The following is a 15,159-nucleotide window of genomic DNA, read 5'->3' on the forward strand; positions in this document are numbered from 1 at the left end:
AAAAACTAAGTTTACACAATACAGAAAAAAAAAACAAGAATCATTCAAAATGCAAGATTAAATTTATTTCTACAATGGATATATATGTAACAATAGAGACGGTTGTCAATACTTCATTTTCTTAAAATTCTTGGATTTTCTATTGGCAATTAACCCTGATCTAGTAGGCTGTGGCCCGCCTCTTGTACTATTTCTATATATACCTCTTTGATCTTGAGACCCATTTTGGTTGATCATACCTGTTCTTGTTGGTTGATTATAACTCGACTTGGAGCCGTACGCATTCAGATTAAATTTACCTTTACTTCTGTTATCCTGACTTGGGCCTTTTGGCGTTCTCAGAAATCCGTTACTGGACCCAAATCCACTTGATTGTCTCTTTGGGAAGAAGCCAGACCTCGAGGGATGATCGCCACCGTTACGTGAAAACCCTTGACTGCCAAATCCCTCGTACCTGCTTGATGGTGTGAAGTTACTCGTGTAATCTCTTGTTGATGTTGTTGGTCTGTATTCTTCATCTCCTATCCGACTGTTGCTGGCAGCTCTGAGTCTTTTGAAATAAAGGTTTCTGTATTTTTTGGGTAAATTGTTTCCACTAAATGCACTACCAAAATTAGGTATTCTGGAGGATCTCGGTTTATCACATTCATCACCAAAATGCTCATTTGATGCACAGTTGTAACAGTAAATTCTTGGTAAAACTGAGCTTTCCTCATTTTCCCCTTGGCTCGGCAGTTTCGTTATATAACTTCTCCAAATGCTTGGACAGTTCTCGTCACCATGTTTAAAAGAGTCACAAGTTCGACAGTATTGTCTCTTTCGGATCTTGCTTTTACATTGCAGCACAATGTGTCCCTTTTCACCACACCTGCTACATATTATAGTAGTGGGACATTGACTTTCATAATGATCATCGATAGCTCCACATTTATGACAAATGACCACTGTACATTTGGCTCTTGTGTGTCCTCTTTTGTAACAATTTGCACATAGTGGGCCCAACGATTGCCTCGATATTCCGGATTCGTCATCTGGATCGGTAACACCAAAATATCTTCCCTCTCCTCTCAATGCAACCAACTCATCGAGGTCGTCATTGACCTCATCATATGATAATGCTGTAGTAGGTGTATGTTCTTTTGTATCTCTGCTACCACGCTCTTTCAGTTCAACAAAGCTTTGCTCTTTGTATTTTTGTCTTTTGAATTTCTCCCCTGTTGAATCTTCTATAAAAGGTAGCGTGCCGGACATGTTGGGTTCACTGTTTCAGTAAAGGGTGGTTTTGTTTTGCTTTTCAACTTGGCAACAAAATTTTTAATCAAAGAGTTTTTTTTTTCGTTCATTGTAGATACTATGATGAGATGAATAGTGAGACTTTTTTTTTTGCCGTCTTGGACAATGAAAGCTCACACTCGATAGGTAAATCATTCATGAAAAGTGACTAAACAAGAGTAACATATTATAGTTAGTACCAGTTTACAAACTAAAACTGACCAGTCTAAACTTCCAATACAATGAAATTCCCATCAATCGACCAAAAATGAAAAAGAATATAAAAAAAAAGCAAACAGATCTTTGTTTAACTAAACTCTCCTATACATATAGACCATTACATAACACCACTGCTATTTTTTTCTACAACACGTTTCTAACGACATGTTCTCCAACTTGAGCTTCTAATGCACCACCTGAACCTGTCCCAGTGACATCAAGTGATGATTTCAAATACTCTTGGTGCTTCAATGCAGCTAATGCATAGCAGGCACTAGAAATAGTAAATAATATAGCCACCACCAATAAACTAGTTGCTTGTAATGTCAATGACAAATATTGGATGACTGCATTTAATAAATAAAATCCACAACGAGGTAAATTACCATCAAATTTTCTGACAAAATTAACAAATGTATCTGTCAATGGACAGATTTTTAACAAAAATGGAACCTCAACAAACAATACAATCAATCCCTGGACTATACATATTATAGAAAATACAATGATTGGTCCCAAATGGAAAATATTAGCTACCCCAAGAGCCAAACATAAAAAAATTGTAAGTATACTTATCCATTGACCATAAAGAGAGAAATTCTTCTTCTTGAAATCACTGGAAAGACCACCCCAAATATTACTCAATGCTAAATCTGCAAGCGCCATCTATTCTTCGGAAAATATTATTCAAAAAAAAAAAAAGCTTTAGTTTCGAAACAATTGAAATTGATATCGGTCAGCAATTGCTAAAAATGAATATTAATTTTGCTAATGATGGTCTGAAAGTTCTCAGACTGTTGATGTGTTGTTTATTTCCTCGTTTTCCTCGCTATTTTCTTTAGTGAGATTCAATGTAGGCTGTATAACTTATATACAGGAAATTGTATTCAAGAAGATTTGGCATTGACAAAACAACGAAAGATGACAGGAAAACCTACTATCAATTGAATAAAGGACTATTATGGAAGGTTACAACGACGATACCCTCTAGATGCCAAAAGTTACTTGAAATAGTTCAGTAAAGGTGGGATATAAAAGTGCCACCAAGCGCTATATACTGGGTAAAACTCCACCAATGGTATTTGGTTGCGTCAAAACATGCAAGCAATAAAAGCTAATGATGAATTGTATACTCATGAAACATAATTTCTATACCTTATATTGACAATTGTTGTATTTCTGAGGATATCTGCCATAAATGTAATCATCATATAAACCATTTAATCATCGAGAAACCTCACTTTCGCACTAAGTTGATGTCATACAAGACAATTTTTTATTTTTTTTTTTTTTCACTTCAAGTTTTAGCCTAAAAACTATACTGGTCTTCTAATCATAATGGGTAGAGAGATTGTTATTGGATTAGTGGGTAAACCCTCTAGTGGAAAATCAACTACTTTGAATGCCTTGACAGATGCCAATGCTAAGTGTGGAGCATTCCCATTCACGACCATTGATCCTAATAAAGCCACTGGTTACCTTGAGATAGATTGCGCCTGTGCCAGATTCAATAAACAGGACAAGTGCAAACCCAATTATGGATATTGTCGTAACGGGAAGAGAGGTGTACCTATAATGTTGTTGGATGTTGCGGGATTGGTGCCAAACGCCCACTTGGGCAGAGGGTTGGGAAACAAGTTTTTAAGTGATTTGACAGAAGCAGATTGTTTGATACATATTGTTGATGCCAGTGGAACCACTGATGCCGAGGGTAAAGCAACAAGGGGATATGATCCATTGCAGGATATTGAATGGTTGCAAGATGAGATTTTCCAATGGATATTGGGAAACTTGAAGGAAAGATGGGGGTCTGTGGTCAGAAGACATATTGGTACAAAATCATCGACATTGGAAACTATGAGACAACAATTAGGTGGGTATGTGGCCAACAAAAAATTAATTGGGGATGCCTTAGATTTGATACCTGACTTGCCGCCATTACAGGACTGGGATGACGAAATGCTTGGTAAAGTTGTTCGTGCATTCATGGAAGTCAAGTTCCCTACAGTATTATCTTTAAATAAAATGGACCACCCTGATGCAGACAAGAATGTGTCCAAGATTATATTAAAATACCCAAAACTGAAGGCAGTGCTAACGTCATCAATTACAGAAGTTTTTCTTAGGAAACTAGCTGCTCAGAATTACATCAAGTACGATCTGGGCACGGAATTCATTGATACAATTGATGACCTACCAGATGACCCTGATTTGAAACCATTAGATGACAAGTTACGTAATAGAATCGAAAATATCCGTGATTTGGTTTTGTATAGATTTGGGTCCACTGGTGTGGTTCAGTTGCTTCAAGCTGCAGCAGATCTTTTGAACTTGGTGCCAGTTTACCCAGTTCGAAACATCCACAATTTTTCAGGAAATTCAGGTGACTATGTTTTCCGTGACTGTTTATTAGTGAAAAAAGGTACATCTGTGACTGCTGTAGCAAGAAAAATCATGGGTGATGTAACAATTGCAGCTGTGGAAGGTGTTGGTGGTATTAAGATAAGTGAAGATGACACGATCGACAAAGGTAAAAATGACATTCTATCCTTTAAGATAGTTCCAGGAAGTCATAACTAAATATGTAGGAGCTTGTACATATGTGTATATTATTAGAATTATTAGAGTTCTTTAGAATAAAATTTTTGCATCTTTCGATCTATGTGTGTGAAGAAAAAGTTTACCAGGCAAAAAAAAAAGATTTTGGGGGTAGAATGAGGGAAAGAAAGAAAAAAAAATACGTTCAACTTGAATTGTAGGTATAAGTCCCAGATCCATTCAACCTTTGGTTCACTTGTGTATATATATATTTGTATTATTAAAGGAGTGAATCAAGATATAGATTTTGTTGATATTACAAAACAAAAGCAGTGAATATTACTTTTATTGATTCAATCATTTTCCCAGTTATGTCGTCGATCAAAAAGTACCTTAAATCTGCTAAAGCATCTATAGAAGCAAATGATCCTGAATCAACACTAGATTTTGCCAACGACGCTTTAGAAGAAGATCCAAATTGTTATTTTGCATATGTATTTAAAGGAAAAGCATATCAATTGCTTAGAGACATTCCAAAGGCAATCAAGGCATTTCAAAAGGCAACAGAGATTGAACCAAATAATTTATTGGCCTGGAAAGGATATTTTCAAGTCCTTAAAGTGTCTGATGACTACAAATTGTTCTTCCAAGTTTTGACCAATTTAGTGAGACTTTTAACAGATCAAGGGATCTCAATAGCGGAAACATTGAAAGATATGAGAAACTATTTGGATCGCCAAAAGTACAAGAGTAATGACAATTTATATGAATTTTATTTGAGGTCAATACTACCAGGATCTGAATTGGGTGACTTGATTGGAACAGCCATCGAACCTACTGATGTTACAGTGAAAAAATTGTTAGATTTTAAGACTAGTCAAACTGAAAAAACTGTTGTCAATAGAGTTTCCAAAGAAAGAGTTAAATTTGGTAGGGTTATAACTACTGATCAAAAGGCAAAACTTGATAACATTGCTTGGTCTTATTATGAGGACGGTGATATTCTCGAGTTGTACGAAATGTTTCTCAATGTGTGTGACGATGAAGAGTTGAGACACAAGTACGAAGAGAAATTGTTAAAGTTCAAGTACGAACTCTTGAAGGTATGTCCTGATAAACAAGCAATGCATCAAGATATCAAAAACCAAATGGAAGATATGATTCTTATCAATACTAAAAGCTTGTTTTGTTGGAATTTGTATTTCGATTGGTGTGATGCAAAGACAATCAATGATCTTGATGAAAATAAGGTGATATCTTACTTGCAAATCTTTCAAAATGAGGGTTTGGGGTTGATTTTGTTTGCCTATGTCATGAGTGATATTTCTCCATTTAGTAAAGAGAAAATCGTGAAAAGTTTATCGGCATACGACATCAACAAACGGAAGCCTGATTCATCGCAGTTGAATCCTGAAGATGACAAGGATGCAGAACTTTTAGAAGAGCTTGCGGATGATGCCACTTTGGAAGACGAAACTTCTTCATCTCAATATTATTTACCCCAAGATGAAGTTTTGGGTTTGATTTTAGAAGGTTATAGTAAAACGAAAAATTCAGTGTTGGCCAGCAGAATAATTGTTAATTACTATATTCATTTGCGAGAATATAACTTGGCTTCGGAAAAATGTCGTGATGGTATTAAAACTTTAGCTGATATTCAGCGGACTTTTGGGATAGATTTGACAAATACCAAGGAGGACTTTTTGTGTTCACTTGCAATTGTGTACACTTATTATGAAGCTCCCAAAAACTATAACCGAGCAATTCAGCTTTATGAGAAAATTTTAGAGTCAAATCCAGATAATGTTAAAGCACAAGTGGGTAAAGGATTGATATATGTCGAGAGAGGGGAATTAGAGGAAGCTAGAACTATTTTAGGAGCTGTTGTTAAGAAATATCCTACGAATATTGAGGCTGAATCAGAGTATTATTGGTGTTTAGTCAAGTTGGGAGAATACTCACAAGGGCGAAAGGGTTTGGAAGGCTTTTTGAGTAAGATCACTGGTGGTGATTTACACAGTCGTGAAACTAGAGCTGTTGCTCGTTGGAGAATTGCAAAAAGTTATTTTTTGGAAAATGCCGACAACAATGACAATGTTAAAGAGTGCTACAATAACTTGATCAAATCACTTAAGGATTCTGATTTGTATGCACCTTCATACACTTTGCTTGGTATTTTGTTTCAAGACTATTATGGCGACACTGAAAGAGCACAAAAGTGTTTTTACAAAGCGTTTGATCTAGACACAAACGAGATTGTGGCAGCAAGGTATTTGGTCCAACAAGCGACTCTGAAGAATGAATGGGAAGTTGCGCAAGTATTAGCCAAAAGAGTCGTGAGCAACGAAAGTTCAAGAAGATTGATAATGCGTGGTGATGTGGATACAGATAAAGCATGGCCTTATCGTGTGCTAGGTAGTGGTGCCTTAAATTCTCAAGATGATGCAAAGGCTGTCGAATGGTTTCAAAACGCACTCCGTTTAGATGCTAACGATTTTGACTGTTGGGTAGGCTTAGGTGAAGCATACTACCATTGTGGACGGTTCGATGCTGCAGCTAAAGTTTTCCGTCATGCATTGACATTGAAAAATAATGACTGGGTAGTCAAGTACATGTTGGGAGTGGTCATGTGTGAAATGAAAGAATACAATGAAGGGTTGACCAATTTATATGAAGCCTTAGAAATGAGACCTAGTGAAGAATGTATTCTCAGTGCAATTTATGAAGCAAACATACAAAACTGTCAACGTTTTATTCAATCAGGGTTTTTCGGAAGAGCAATCAACGCGAATTTGAAAGCATTATCTTTTATAAAACAGTCTCTCTCCCAAAATTCAACTTCGCAAAAGGCGTGGAAGTCATTAGGTGAGGTGTTAAAGGTGTTCACTAGAATTCAACAAAATATTAATCAAGTTCCTTTCAATGATGTGTTTGATATTTTTGAAAGTTTAGGATATAATGAAACTGTATCTCTGGTTGCTGATATCGATCTTGATGAATCAATTAATTTGAAAAATGCTCAAGAATTGTATGCTCAAGGTGAGAAGGCTCAGTCCTTGTTTGTATTGATAATTGTTGCTGCTGTCGCAGGTGTAAAATCTTTATCGTTGAAAGCTAACAAGTTGTTACGTGCGACAGCGTACTACAATTTGGGTTTGGCCTTGTTAGAGGCTTACCAAAATGACGACCAAATGCTGGTTTACAGGGACACATCTATTTTGTTTTTCAAAAAATCTATTCAACTTGAACAAAGCAATGCTAACTATTGGATTGCATTAGGTAATGCTTATTTTACGTCTAATCCACAAATATCACAACACTGTTATATCAAAGCTACTACTTTGGAGGTGAAAGATGCTGAAATATGGGTAAATTTGGCATCATTATTTTTAAGATATGGAGACACCGAATTATCGAAGGATACGTTTTTAAGAGCTCAATCGGTGGCCCCTCAAGATGCTCAATCATGGTTAGGACATGCAGTTGCTGCGGATATATTGGGTGAAGAAAACAAGGCATCGGGTTATTATGTTCATGCATTTACATTATCTAAAGGTCGTTTAGCGTTAGCACAATTTCTTTATGGATTATCGGTGGTAAATAAAAGCCAAGGTCGGGATCCTAGAGATATTGAAACTGCTCAAGAATTTAGCATTAGTAATCAAGCAATGCAACAATATCTCAAATATTATCCTGATGATGAGGCTGGATTAAGTATTGCGTTATCGATTGCTGAAAGGTGTAAAGATTTCGAGCTGGCAATCGCTTTAGGAACTAAATTAAGTGAACTTTATGAGAGGCAATATGAGGCAAATGAAAGTGAGGTTGTTTTACAAAAATTTGCAACTGTGAAATCTCAATTAGCTAGAATTCACTTGGGTTTGGGTGATTATGAACAAGCTTTAGACAATGCACAAATGGCTTTACAATTGAATGAAACTTCAGAGATCTTGTTATCTTCGAAAATTACTATGGGGCTCAGCTATTTCTTCCTAAATGATTTCCTGAGCGCTCTAGAAGAATTGAAAGTTGTTCTTGGAGAATACAGTGATTCTTCGAGAATTGTTAGTTTGATTGCTCAAGTCTTGCATGCGCATGGAACTGAGGAGACTAAACAGGCCGCTGTTGATCAATTGTTTGCCTTCATTGAAGAATATGGATCTTCATTATTAGTTGTCCTCACTTTGGGTGCAATTTCTCTTGTGGATCAATTGGATGATTATTTGCCGGCGATTAAGGAAGAGTTGTCAACTCTTGGATTAAATGAAATTGTTTGTGACACCCACAGAGAAGTTCCTCGATTATTGAATGAAATAAATACTAGACTTGATGATGGTAATAATGAAAATGCTTGGCTTAGATATGCATTTTTGTTCCCATTTGATTATAACATCTGGAAGAACATTAATAGTACAATGGCTAAACAAGTGATTTCTTTGCATGATGTCAAGGTTAATGGGGTACAGTATTCCGATGCATTATTAAAGACTGGTCAATTGAGAGATATTCAACGTAGCTTACTATTCAATCCTGGTAACAATGAAGCTATAAAGGCGTTGCATGGGTGTTTATGAAATAAAGTGGGTTTCTAAATTAGATATAACGATAATAAGTGTTGTGTATTCTTTTTTGCACTATATAGAAGTTGTATTGGCTATAGAGTATTTAGAATAATCCACAGTGATCAAGTCACTTATTGACGATGTAACACCAGAGCCGGCTTCGTTATTATTCATGATTAATTCATGTTGTTCTAACTTGTCTTTACAATAATCAACAACTTTTTCAAACTTATTGAATGATATCTCATTATGTTCGTGTAATTTCTCCAACAATTCCAATTCTTGTATAACTTTCACCACATCAGTGTTTCCTTCTTTTTCTTCATCCTGGCTTAATACAATCAACCAACAGTTAGCAATCTGTTCTAATGCAGAGGACTTGGTGTATTGAAATTCTTGATTAGTGAAATTAGGCAAGTTATACACTAATTTGGTAGTTTCGTGTAAAAATTGCAAAGAATGTGTCATATTTGTTTCTAATGGAGGTAAATAATTTAAAATGAAATCAGACACTGATGATAAAAATTCTTGCAAATGAGGTTTGATTCTTAAATATGAATAATCACTTTCAACATCACACTTGTAAGGCAAATGAGATATAATCATATCAAATTTGTCTTGTAAAAGTTGAATGGAATCTTGAATAGAAGGTCTAGGGGAAATTTTAATTAATGTAGATTGTAATTCAGGATGAACAGTTATTAAATCTTGCACAAGTTTTTGTAAATTGGATTTGTCTAATGATTCAATCAATCTAGGTAGTGGCAAAGGTTGCCCACTGATTTTGGGTGTTTTGGCCTTCTTGAACTTGGAAGATCCTAAAGATGATTGTATGTATTTACGTGTTGTCGTGGTATTCATAGTGATAGTTGTTGACTTGTCGCCATCAAAATCGTCTCGCTTTCTTTTCTTCATAGTTGTGCTTGCCGTCGCATGTGACATTGCGGTAAATGGATAGCGAGGGACATGAGGATCTGTGCTTGATGGTGTTTCAACAGATACTTCTGTATTATCATTCTTGTTGGTTCCTGGCCATTGAAAATTTGTGGACATCATGTTCTGTGAGGGATATATGCTTGAGAAACTGTCTAATCTTTTATAATATGTGAAAAAGTTAAAAATGTTATAATAAAGAAAAAAAAATTGAAGAAGAAAAATAGAAAACTAATAATGATTATGAACAAATATCTAATTTGTAAATAAGTTGTTGATTGATGGATATATTTTAAAAGTTAAGTCCAAATGAAGTGTATAAATATGAGTGAATATATATCGTTAAAAAAAAAAAGCAAAGAAAAAAAAAAGAAATAAAAGGAGAAGAAGATGTAAGAATCTTTTTTCTCTTCTCGCACACTAAAATTAATTAAGTGTTTATTTATTGTTTATTGTTTATAATCAATTTGTCGCTGTTTTTTCTCGTCGTCATAGTCGCCATCGTCTTTTTTGCTTGGTTTTTGCTACCACTTGCCGCCACCAACTGCCACCAACTGCTACTAACTGCCACCAGCTGCTTCTAACGCCACTACCACAATTGCTGCCACTTGGTTACTCATATTAGACGGCATTGTTTTTTCTAGCTTAGCCAGCATCTAAACTTTATTTAACTTCTGTTGTCAACCTAAACTACAGTAACATTGCTCAGTCTAAATTCAACTTTGTTTTACTTTTCTTTCTGTTTCTACAACTTACTTGAATTTGAAAATTACCGTTTCATTCTCTTTCCTTAATCTTAATCATTCATATTGAAATTGTAAACACAATTTAATGGTTTTCTTACTCCTCTCTCAACTTCATCAATGATACACATTTTACTCCATGAAATTTCAGTAGTCACTCATTGACAAAATGCACACTCCATAGTCGTCATCATCGTGTCCGTTCCACATCGTATTCAGCCAATAATGGTTGTAGGCCGCTACTATATTTCTCATTCTTCTTTTTTTTTCTCTTTTCCATTGTTAAATTTATATATGTATATATACAAAGCTATATAGAATTTATATTACCTTCAAAGTAACTTCGAATTCAATCAAACAAGCGAACAAGAAAAGCAAACAAAAGGGTAGTAGGAATATTAATAGTAATCATTTCCTTCATATTCAGATTCACTTATACTATAATCATTGTCATCGTCATCATCATCATCATAATCTGATTCACTATCCAAGTCATAATCAGCTTCATTAAAATCATGAAATCTATTTCTTTTGATTTCAACATCATCATCGGTCAACTCATTGTTACCATTTCCAATTGTTTTGGAGTTGGTAAAACTACCACCGGTTAAATCATCTTCACCTTCATCACCATTCTCAATTTCTTTTTCCTCTAATTCAATCTTCAATTCTTGCACAATATCAAAACATTCAGCAAGCAAAGCATTTAGTGTTCCTTGACCCTCGGGTATACTGCCATCCACAATAAACTTACCATCTTGACGAAGATTATCTAACGATGCCAATTTGAATTGGAACGGGTATAATTCCTTTAAATTGTTTAATCCATCAACACGTTTCAATTCTAAAAGACATCTCTTTACCGTTTGCAATTGGTTATGAATGGGAGTTAAACTTTCACTGACAGGTTCACTACTCTCCAATAACTTATAAACTAATCCATAACATCGTCTCAAAAGAAATAATATCAATAATTGCGACTTTTTGAATGCCTTTGTGTCATCTTTATTTGTTTGTTTGACCAAATTCAACCTTTGTTCATCAAATGTTTTCAATTGTTTTTGATATGAGTATAAATCAGTTTCTCTTAATGTCCATCTTCTAGTAATTAATAAATTCTCCAATGTTAATTTCAAATCTTGCAATTGATGATAAATGGAATCATATTTAGCTTTCAATTCCTGACTTTCTTCATTCAAATTCAATGAAGATAATGACGAGGAAATCTCGTCACTGTCATCTTGTGCTAGTAAATCACCTAACAAGTTATTACATTCATCTATTAACCCATTCATTATAGCTTGTAATGACTCAAGCTTTTGTTCATCTAAATCAGACACATCATTACTATGAAACTTCATATCTGTTTCATCTCTGTATTGTTCAATCTTTTTCAATTCTGCTTTAAATTGATTTATTTTTATCGTCAACTTTTCATGTTTGATTAAATTCTTTCCAGCATTAGATTTTTCATCTTTATAACTAATCATATAGTTCAAAATGTTTTTTCTTAGTTCAATTAATTTATTATAAGTTGGTTCCAAATCTTTTGGAACATTCTTAAAATTACTCTCCAAGTCTTGGTATAATGTTTCACATTTGATCAATTTGTTTCTCAACAACGTTTCTTCAATTTGATGGTTGGCGTGACGATTAGCTTCCTCCTCTTCATCTTCATCATCATCCTCTTCGTAATTAGTGGTCGAAATAACAATGTCTCTAATTTCGGCTAATCTGATCCCAATAGGAGCCAAGTCCTCGACGGTGTACACTTTGCATTCTTTCAAATGATTCAATAATTTCATAACTGTACTCAAAGAGCTATATGTTGCTGGGGCAAATTTGGTCAAACCACAAGTCACAAAACATAATGATAATAATTGAAAAATATCATCAGTAATTAAATCATTAGTATTGGGCAAATTTAATGTGATACCTTTCAATTCCTCATCCTTTCTCGTCACTTTCAATTCATTCAAAATATCAAGAAACTCATGATAAATCTTGTATATTTGTTTTGAATTAATGTATTTGCTTCTATTGTTCTTCAATTCCAATAAAGTTTTGTAAATCTGTGATAAGGATTCATGTATCGGCTTTTCATACGATGGAACAATTACTTTGGGAGTGGATCCAGAACTAGAATTTGAAGGTCCCGTGCTTGTAGCTGAAGTTGCAGCATTGGAATTTAATCCAAAAGAAGGAGTGGTTGGTCTTGAATGGGGAGTAACTAACCCTGAGTAAGTCATATTTGATAAAAGATAAAAAAAGGTGGTGTGATAAATGCTTCAATTTTTGAAATCTTTTGCTTTTTGTTTTCTTTTTTTTTTTTTCAATTATTTTCTTATATACTAGACTATGGGGATTGGTATTATTACTTAGTCTATAACTTTGAATATCGATAGAAATAACCAGCCGATTTGTATTAATGACACAAGAGAATCAAACTAGAAGAAAATGGCAACTCATTCTTCCTCTTTTTTTTTCTTGTTTGTTCAATTTTGGGACCTTTGAGGGCTTTTTTTGCCCTTAGTAGTGTAAGTGGTTCTAAGTTTTTTTTGCCTGCTAATGTCATTACAGTTTCTCATAATATCTCCCTCCGTTTTCCCGCTCAGGCAAGCTCGGAGAATTCAGGGGCTGTTTTAAACTGGTCCAAACTAACTTCATCAGAATTGCTGGTGCGTCATTAAACTATTTTGAAGCGATATTGTTTCTGGTTCTATCAAAAAGAAATGATGTTTTTTAAATTCTATAATTAATCTGAAGTAAAGAATTCAGACTTCAACTCTAAGAGGATATCCACAATTGCTGTCCAGCAGAATCACCTCTAAAATGAACTATCGCGGGTAACAATTCCTTTTCAAAGAGATATTGCTTATTGCTTTCAATATAAATTTAATCAAAATATTTACTTAAAATTCAAAAACCTATCTGATTGTAATTATTGCAAAAATACTCAAAGAGAAATGAGGAAAAAGCTAAGATTTTTAATACCTGTTAAGTATACTTCTATTCTATTCAATATTGCTTAATATGGACAAAAAGTGGACATATAATAATTTTCAATTTTCTTCGTTATTCCCCTTTTTTTTTTGCTTAAATTATATCATCAAACTCTTCATCGTCGTCATCGTCGTCATCTTCATCAGCGTCCTGTTCTGCCAATTGAGCATAATATGCAGCTAATGCATCTTGTGCCTCTCTCTCTTTCAATTCTGCGGATACATTATTAAAGTTGGAATTATTGTTGACAGTACTCTGAGGTTCAGGTGTAGCCATAACTGAGGATTGCTCAGTAGTTCCTTCTTTGCTGTCACTTCCATATATTTCTTTAGAGTCGGTATTTGCTTCTCCTTGCTCTCCTTCCTCTTTGATAGATGATGGAGTACCCATGTGATCGTCTTCCTCGTCTTCAAGTTTACCAAAAGTATTGGATTGGCCAACAGTACTGTTTGAGTGCCATGAAGGCAATGCATTCTGTTCCAATTTCTGTCTTCTGTTTTCCTTTTCCATTTGTTCTCGTTCATAGTTTTCATCATTTGCGGTGATAGAGACATGTAAAGTGGCTTGTGATCTGGCTGCGGCATTTTGCATTGCTTGAGCATTCGATCTTGACTTGGAACTGACACGATTGGATAATGTGTATGATGCTGTGGTGGCTGATTGTGCTGGGATAGCTTGTAATAAAGCTGATTCGAAATCGTTGTCTCGTATTTGAGTTTCATCTATAATTTTCAAAAATTTAATGATTGGATCAAGTTGTTTCATCAATTTTTCAAGTCGTTCTTGTTTTAAAGTTGCTTGCTGTGAAGAATCGTCTTCAATTAAAACACCTTGACACACATCACATATGAATTCAGTTTTATCTTCGCTCAACATAGATATTGCATCCAACTGACTTACTTTATTGCCACATCTAGGACATACATACCCCTGTGGATTACCAAAGCTTGACATTTCCTGTTTTAATACATTGACAATCGAGTGAACTTTCCACTTGATCGAATCAATAGCTTCAGTTATATGAATGAAAAAGTAGGTACGAGTCACATATTTCTGTTGGCCATTATCCTCTCGTTGAATATGATTGGTTAATAACCTGTCATCAACTAATCGATTACAAAGTGAACGTAGCTCTTTTCTTTTGATTCCCAACAAATGAATCAAATCATCTTCTGATAATACAGAGTGACGAAGGACAGCATCAAGAATTAATACATAAGGAGTACTGTAAAATCCTCTGCTAACAAACCGAATAAGTGATCTGACTGAATCGTCCATGAAGATGACTATGGTGGAGTTAAAAAGACCGATATCTCTTAGTATTCATTGTGGGTTTTTTTATGGTTCTTTTTTTTTTCTGACAAATCTCTTGTTCGGTTGCCTACCGAAAAGAAAGGTAGTGTCATTTGGATAAAATATTGCACAGTCTTCTTGTTATCAAAAGCAAAACTCCAAAACTGTTGCAAAAGTGAGATAAGAGATTATGTGGTTTTATGACGGCAATGTTGGTTACTGTGTAAACATTTACAATGAATGAAGTTTAGAAAATTTCACTACAAGATGAAATATAAGTTAATCTGAATTGGACAATCAAATTCTTTGTTGCAAACTATATGTTGGGAGTGTCAAAAATTGAAGCCAAGAGAATGAATTGATTGAACTCCTTCTGTTACATTAAAGAAATCTATGTTGTGACACCCAGCTAATGACTACATGAAAGAGTGAAAAATGAATTGACATGAGAATTAACTAATTATTTGCAGCGATTGTACTTTGGACAATCTATTATATTTCAAAATGGAACAATAATGACAGTTACAGCTTTTGTGATAATGAGATTATTCTTAACAACAAACCAGCATCACAAATTTTCCCAATTTTGTGCTTTC

At 34.6% G+C, this 15,159-nt stretch overlaps 8 protein-coding genes across 8 annotated transcripts; 2 read left to right on the top strand and 6 right to left on the bottom strand. All coding sequences in view use genetic code 12, as the record gives it.

Moving 5' to 3' along the window:
• Positions 1-105: 105 nt before the first annotated feature.
• On the bottom strand, positions 106-1,251 carry CAALFM_C109790CA (TRAMP complex RNA-binding subunit; the record flags this gene model as incomplete). Its single annotated transcript, XM_718437.2, has 1 exon — positions 106-1,251. The coding sequence occupies one exon, from the start codon at positions 1,249-1,251 to the stop codon at positions 106-108; it is 1,146 nt and encodes a 381-aa protein (XP_723530.1).
• A 384-nt stretch (positions 1,252-1,635) lies between these two features.
• On the bottom strand, positions 1,636-2,157 carry TVP18 (Tvp18p; the record flags this gene model as incomplete). Its single annotated transcript, XM_718438.2, has 1 exon — positions 1,636-2,157. One exon carries the CDS (start codon positions 2,155-2,157, stop codon positions 1,636-1,638), a length of 522 nt encoding a protein of 173 aa, XP_723531.1.
• Positions 2,158-2,829: 672 nt separating this feature from the next.
• Positions 2,830-4,071, top strand: CAALFM_C109810WA (uncharacterized protein; the record flags this gene model as incomplete). Its single annotated transcript, XM_718439.1, has 1 exon — positions 2,830-4,071. One exon carries the CDS (start codon positions 2,830-2,832, stop codon positions 4,069-4,071), a length of 1,242 nt encoding a protein of 413 aa, XP_723532.1.
• Positions 3,027-3,479, bottom strand: CAALFM_C109820CA (uncharacterized protein; the record flags this gene model as incomplete). Its single annotated transcript, XM_718440.1, has 1 exon — positions 3,027-3,479. The coding sequence occupies one exon, from the start codon at positions 3,477-3,479 to the stop codon at positions 3,027-3,029; it is 453 nt and encodes a 150-aa protein (XP_723533.1).
• A 329-nt stretch (positions 4,072-4,400) lies between the features above and the next one.
• On the top strand, positions 4,401-8,603 carry SKI3 (SKI complex subunit tetratricopeptide repeat protein; the record flags this gene model as incomplete). Its single annotated transcript, XM_718441.1, has 1 exon — positions 4,401-8,603. The coding sequence occupies one exon, from the start codon at positions 4,401-4,403 to the stop codon at positions 8,601-8,603; it is 4,203 nt and encodes a 1,400-aa protein (XP_723534.1).
• A 60-nt stretch (positions 8,604-8,663) lies between these two features.
• Positions 8,664-9,647, bottom strand: CAALFM_C109840CA (uncharacterized protein; the record flags this gene model as incomplete). Its single annotated transcript, XM_718442.2, has 1 exon — positions 8,664-9,647. The coding sequence occupies one exon, from the start codon at positions 9,645-9,647 to the stop codon at positions 8,664-8,666; it is 984 nt and encodes a 327-aa protein (XP_723535.1).
• Positions 9,648-10,665: 1,018 nt separating this feature from the next.
• On the bottom strand, positions 10,666-12,516 carry CAALFM_C109850CA (uncharacterized protein; the record flags this gene model as incomplete). The annotated part of the gene is made up of 1 exon (XM_718443.1): positions 10,666-12,516. The coding sequence occupies one exon, from the start codon at positions 12,514-12,516 to the stop codon at positions 10,666-10,668; it is 1,851 nt and encodes a 616-aa protein (XP_723536.1).
• An 847-nt stretch (positions 12,517-13,363) lies between these two features.
• TFA1 (transcription factor TFIIE subunit) lies at positions 13,364-14,548 on the bottom strand (the record flags this gene model as incomplete). Its single annotated transcript, XM_718444.1, has 1 exon — positions 13,364-14,548. The coding sequence occupies one exon, from the start codon at positions 14,546-14,548 to the stop codon at positions 13,364-13,366; it is 1,185 nt and encodes a 394-aa protein (XP_723537.1).
• Between the last annotated feature and the right edge of the window lie 611 nt (positions 14,549-15,159).

Source organism: Candida albicans, chromosome 1 (assembly GCF_000182965.3).
Source record: "Candida albicans SC5314 chromosome 1, complete sequence".
Taxonomy (NCBI): Eukaryota; Fungi; Ascomycota; class Pichiomycetes; order Serinales; family Debaryomycetaceae; genus Candida; species Candida albicans.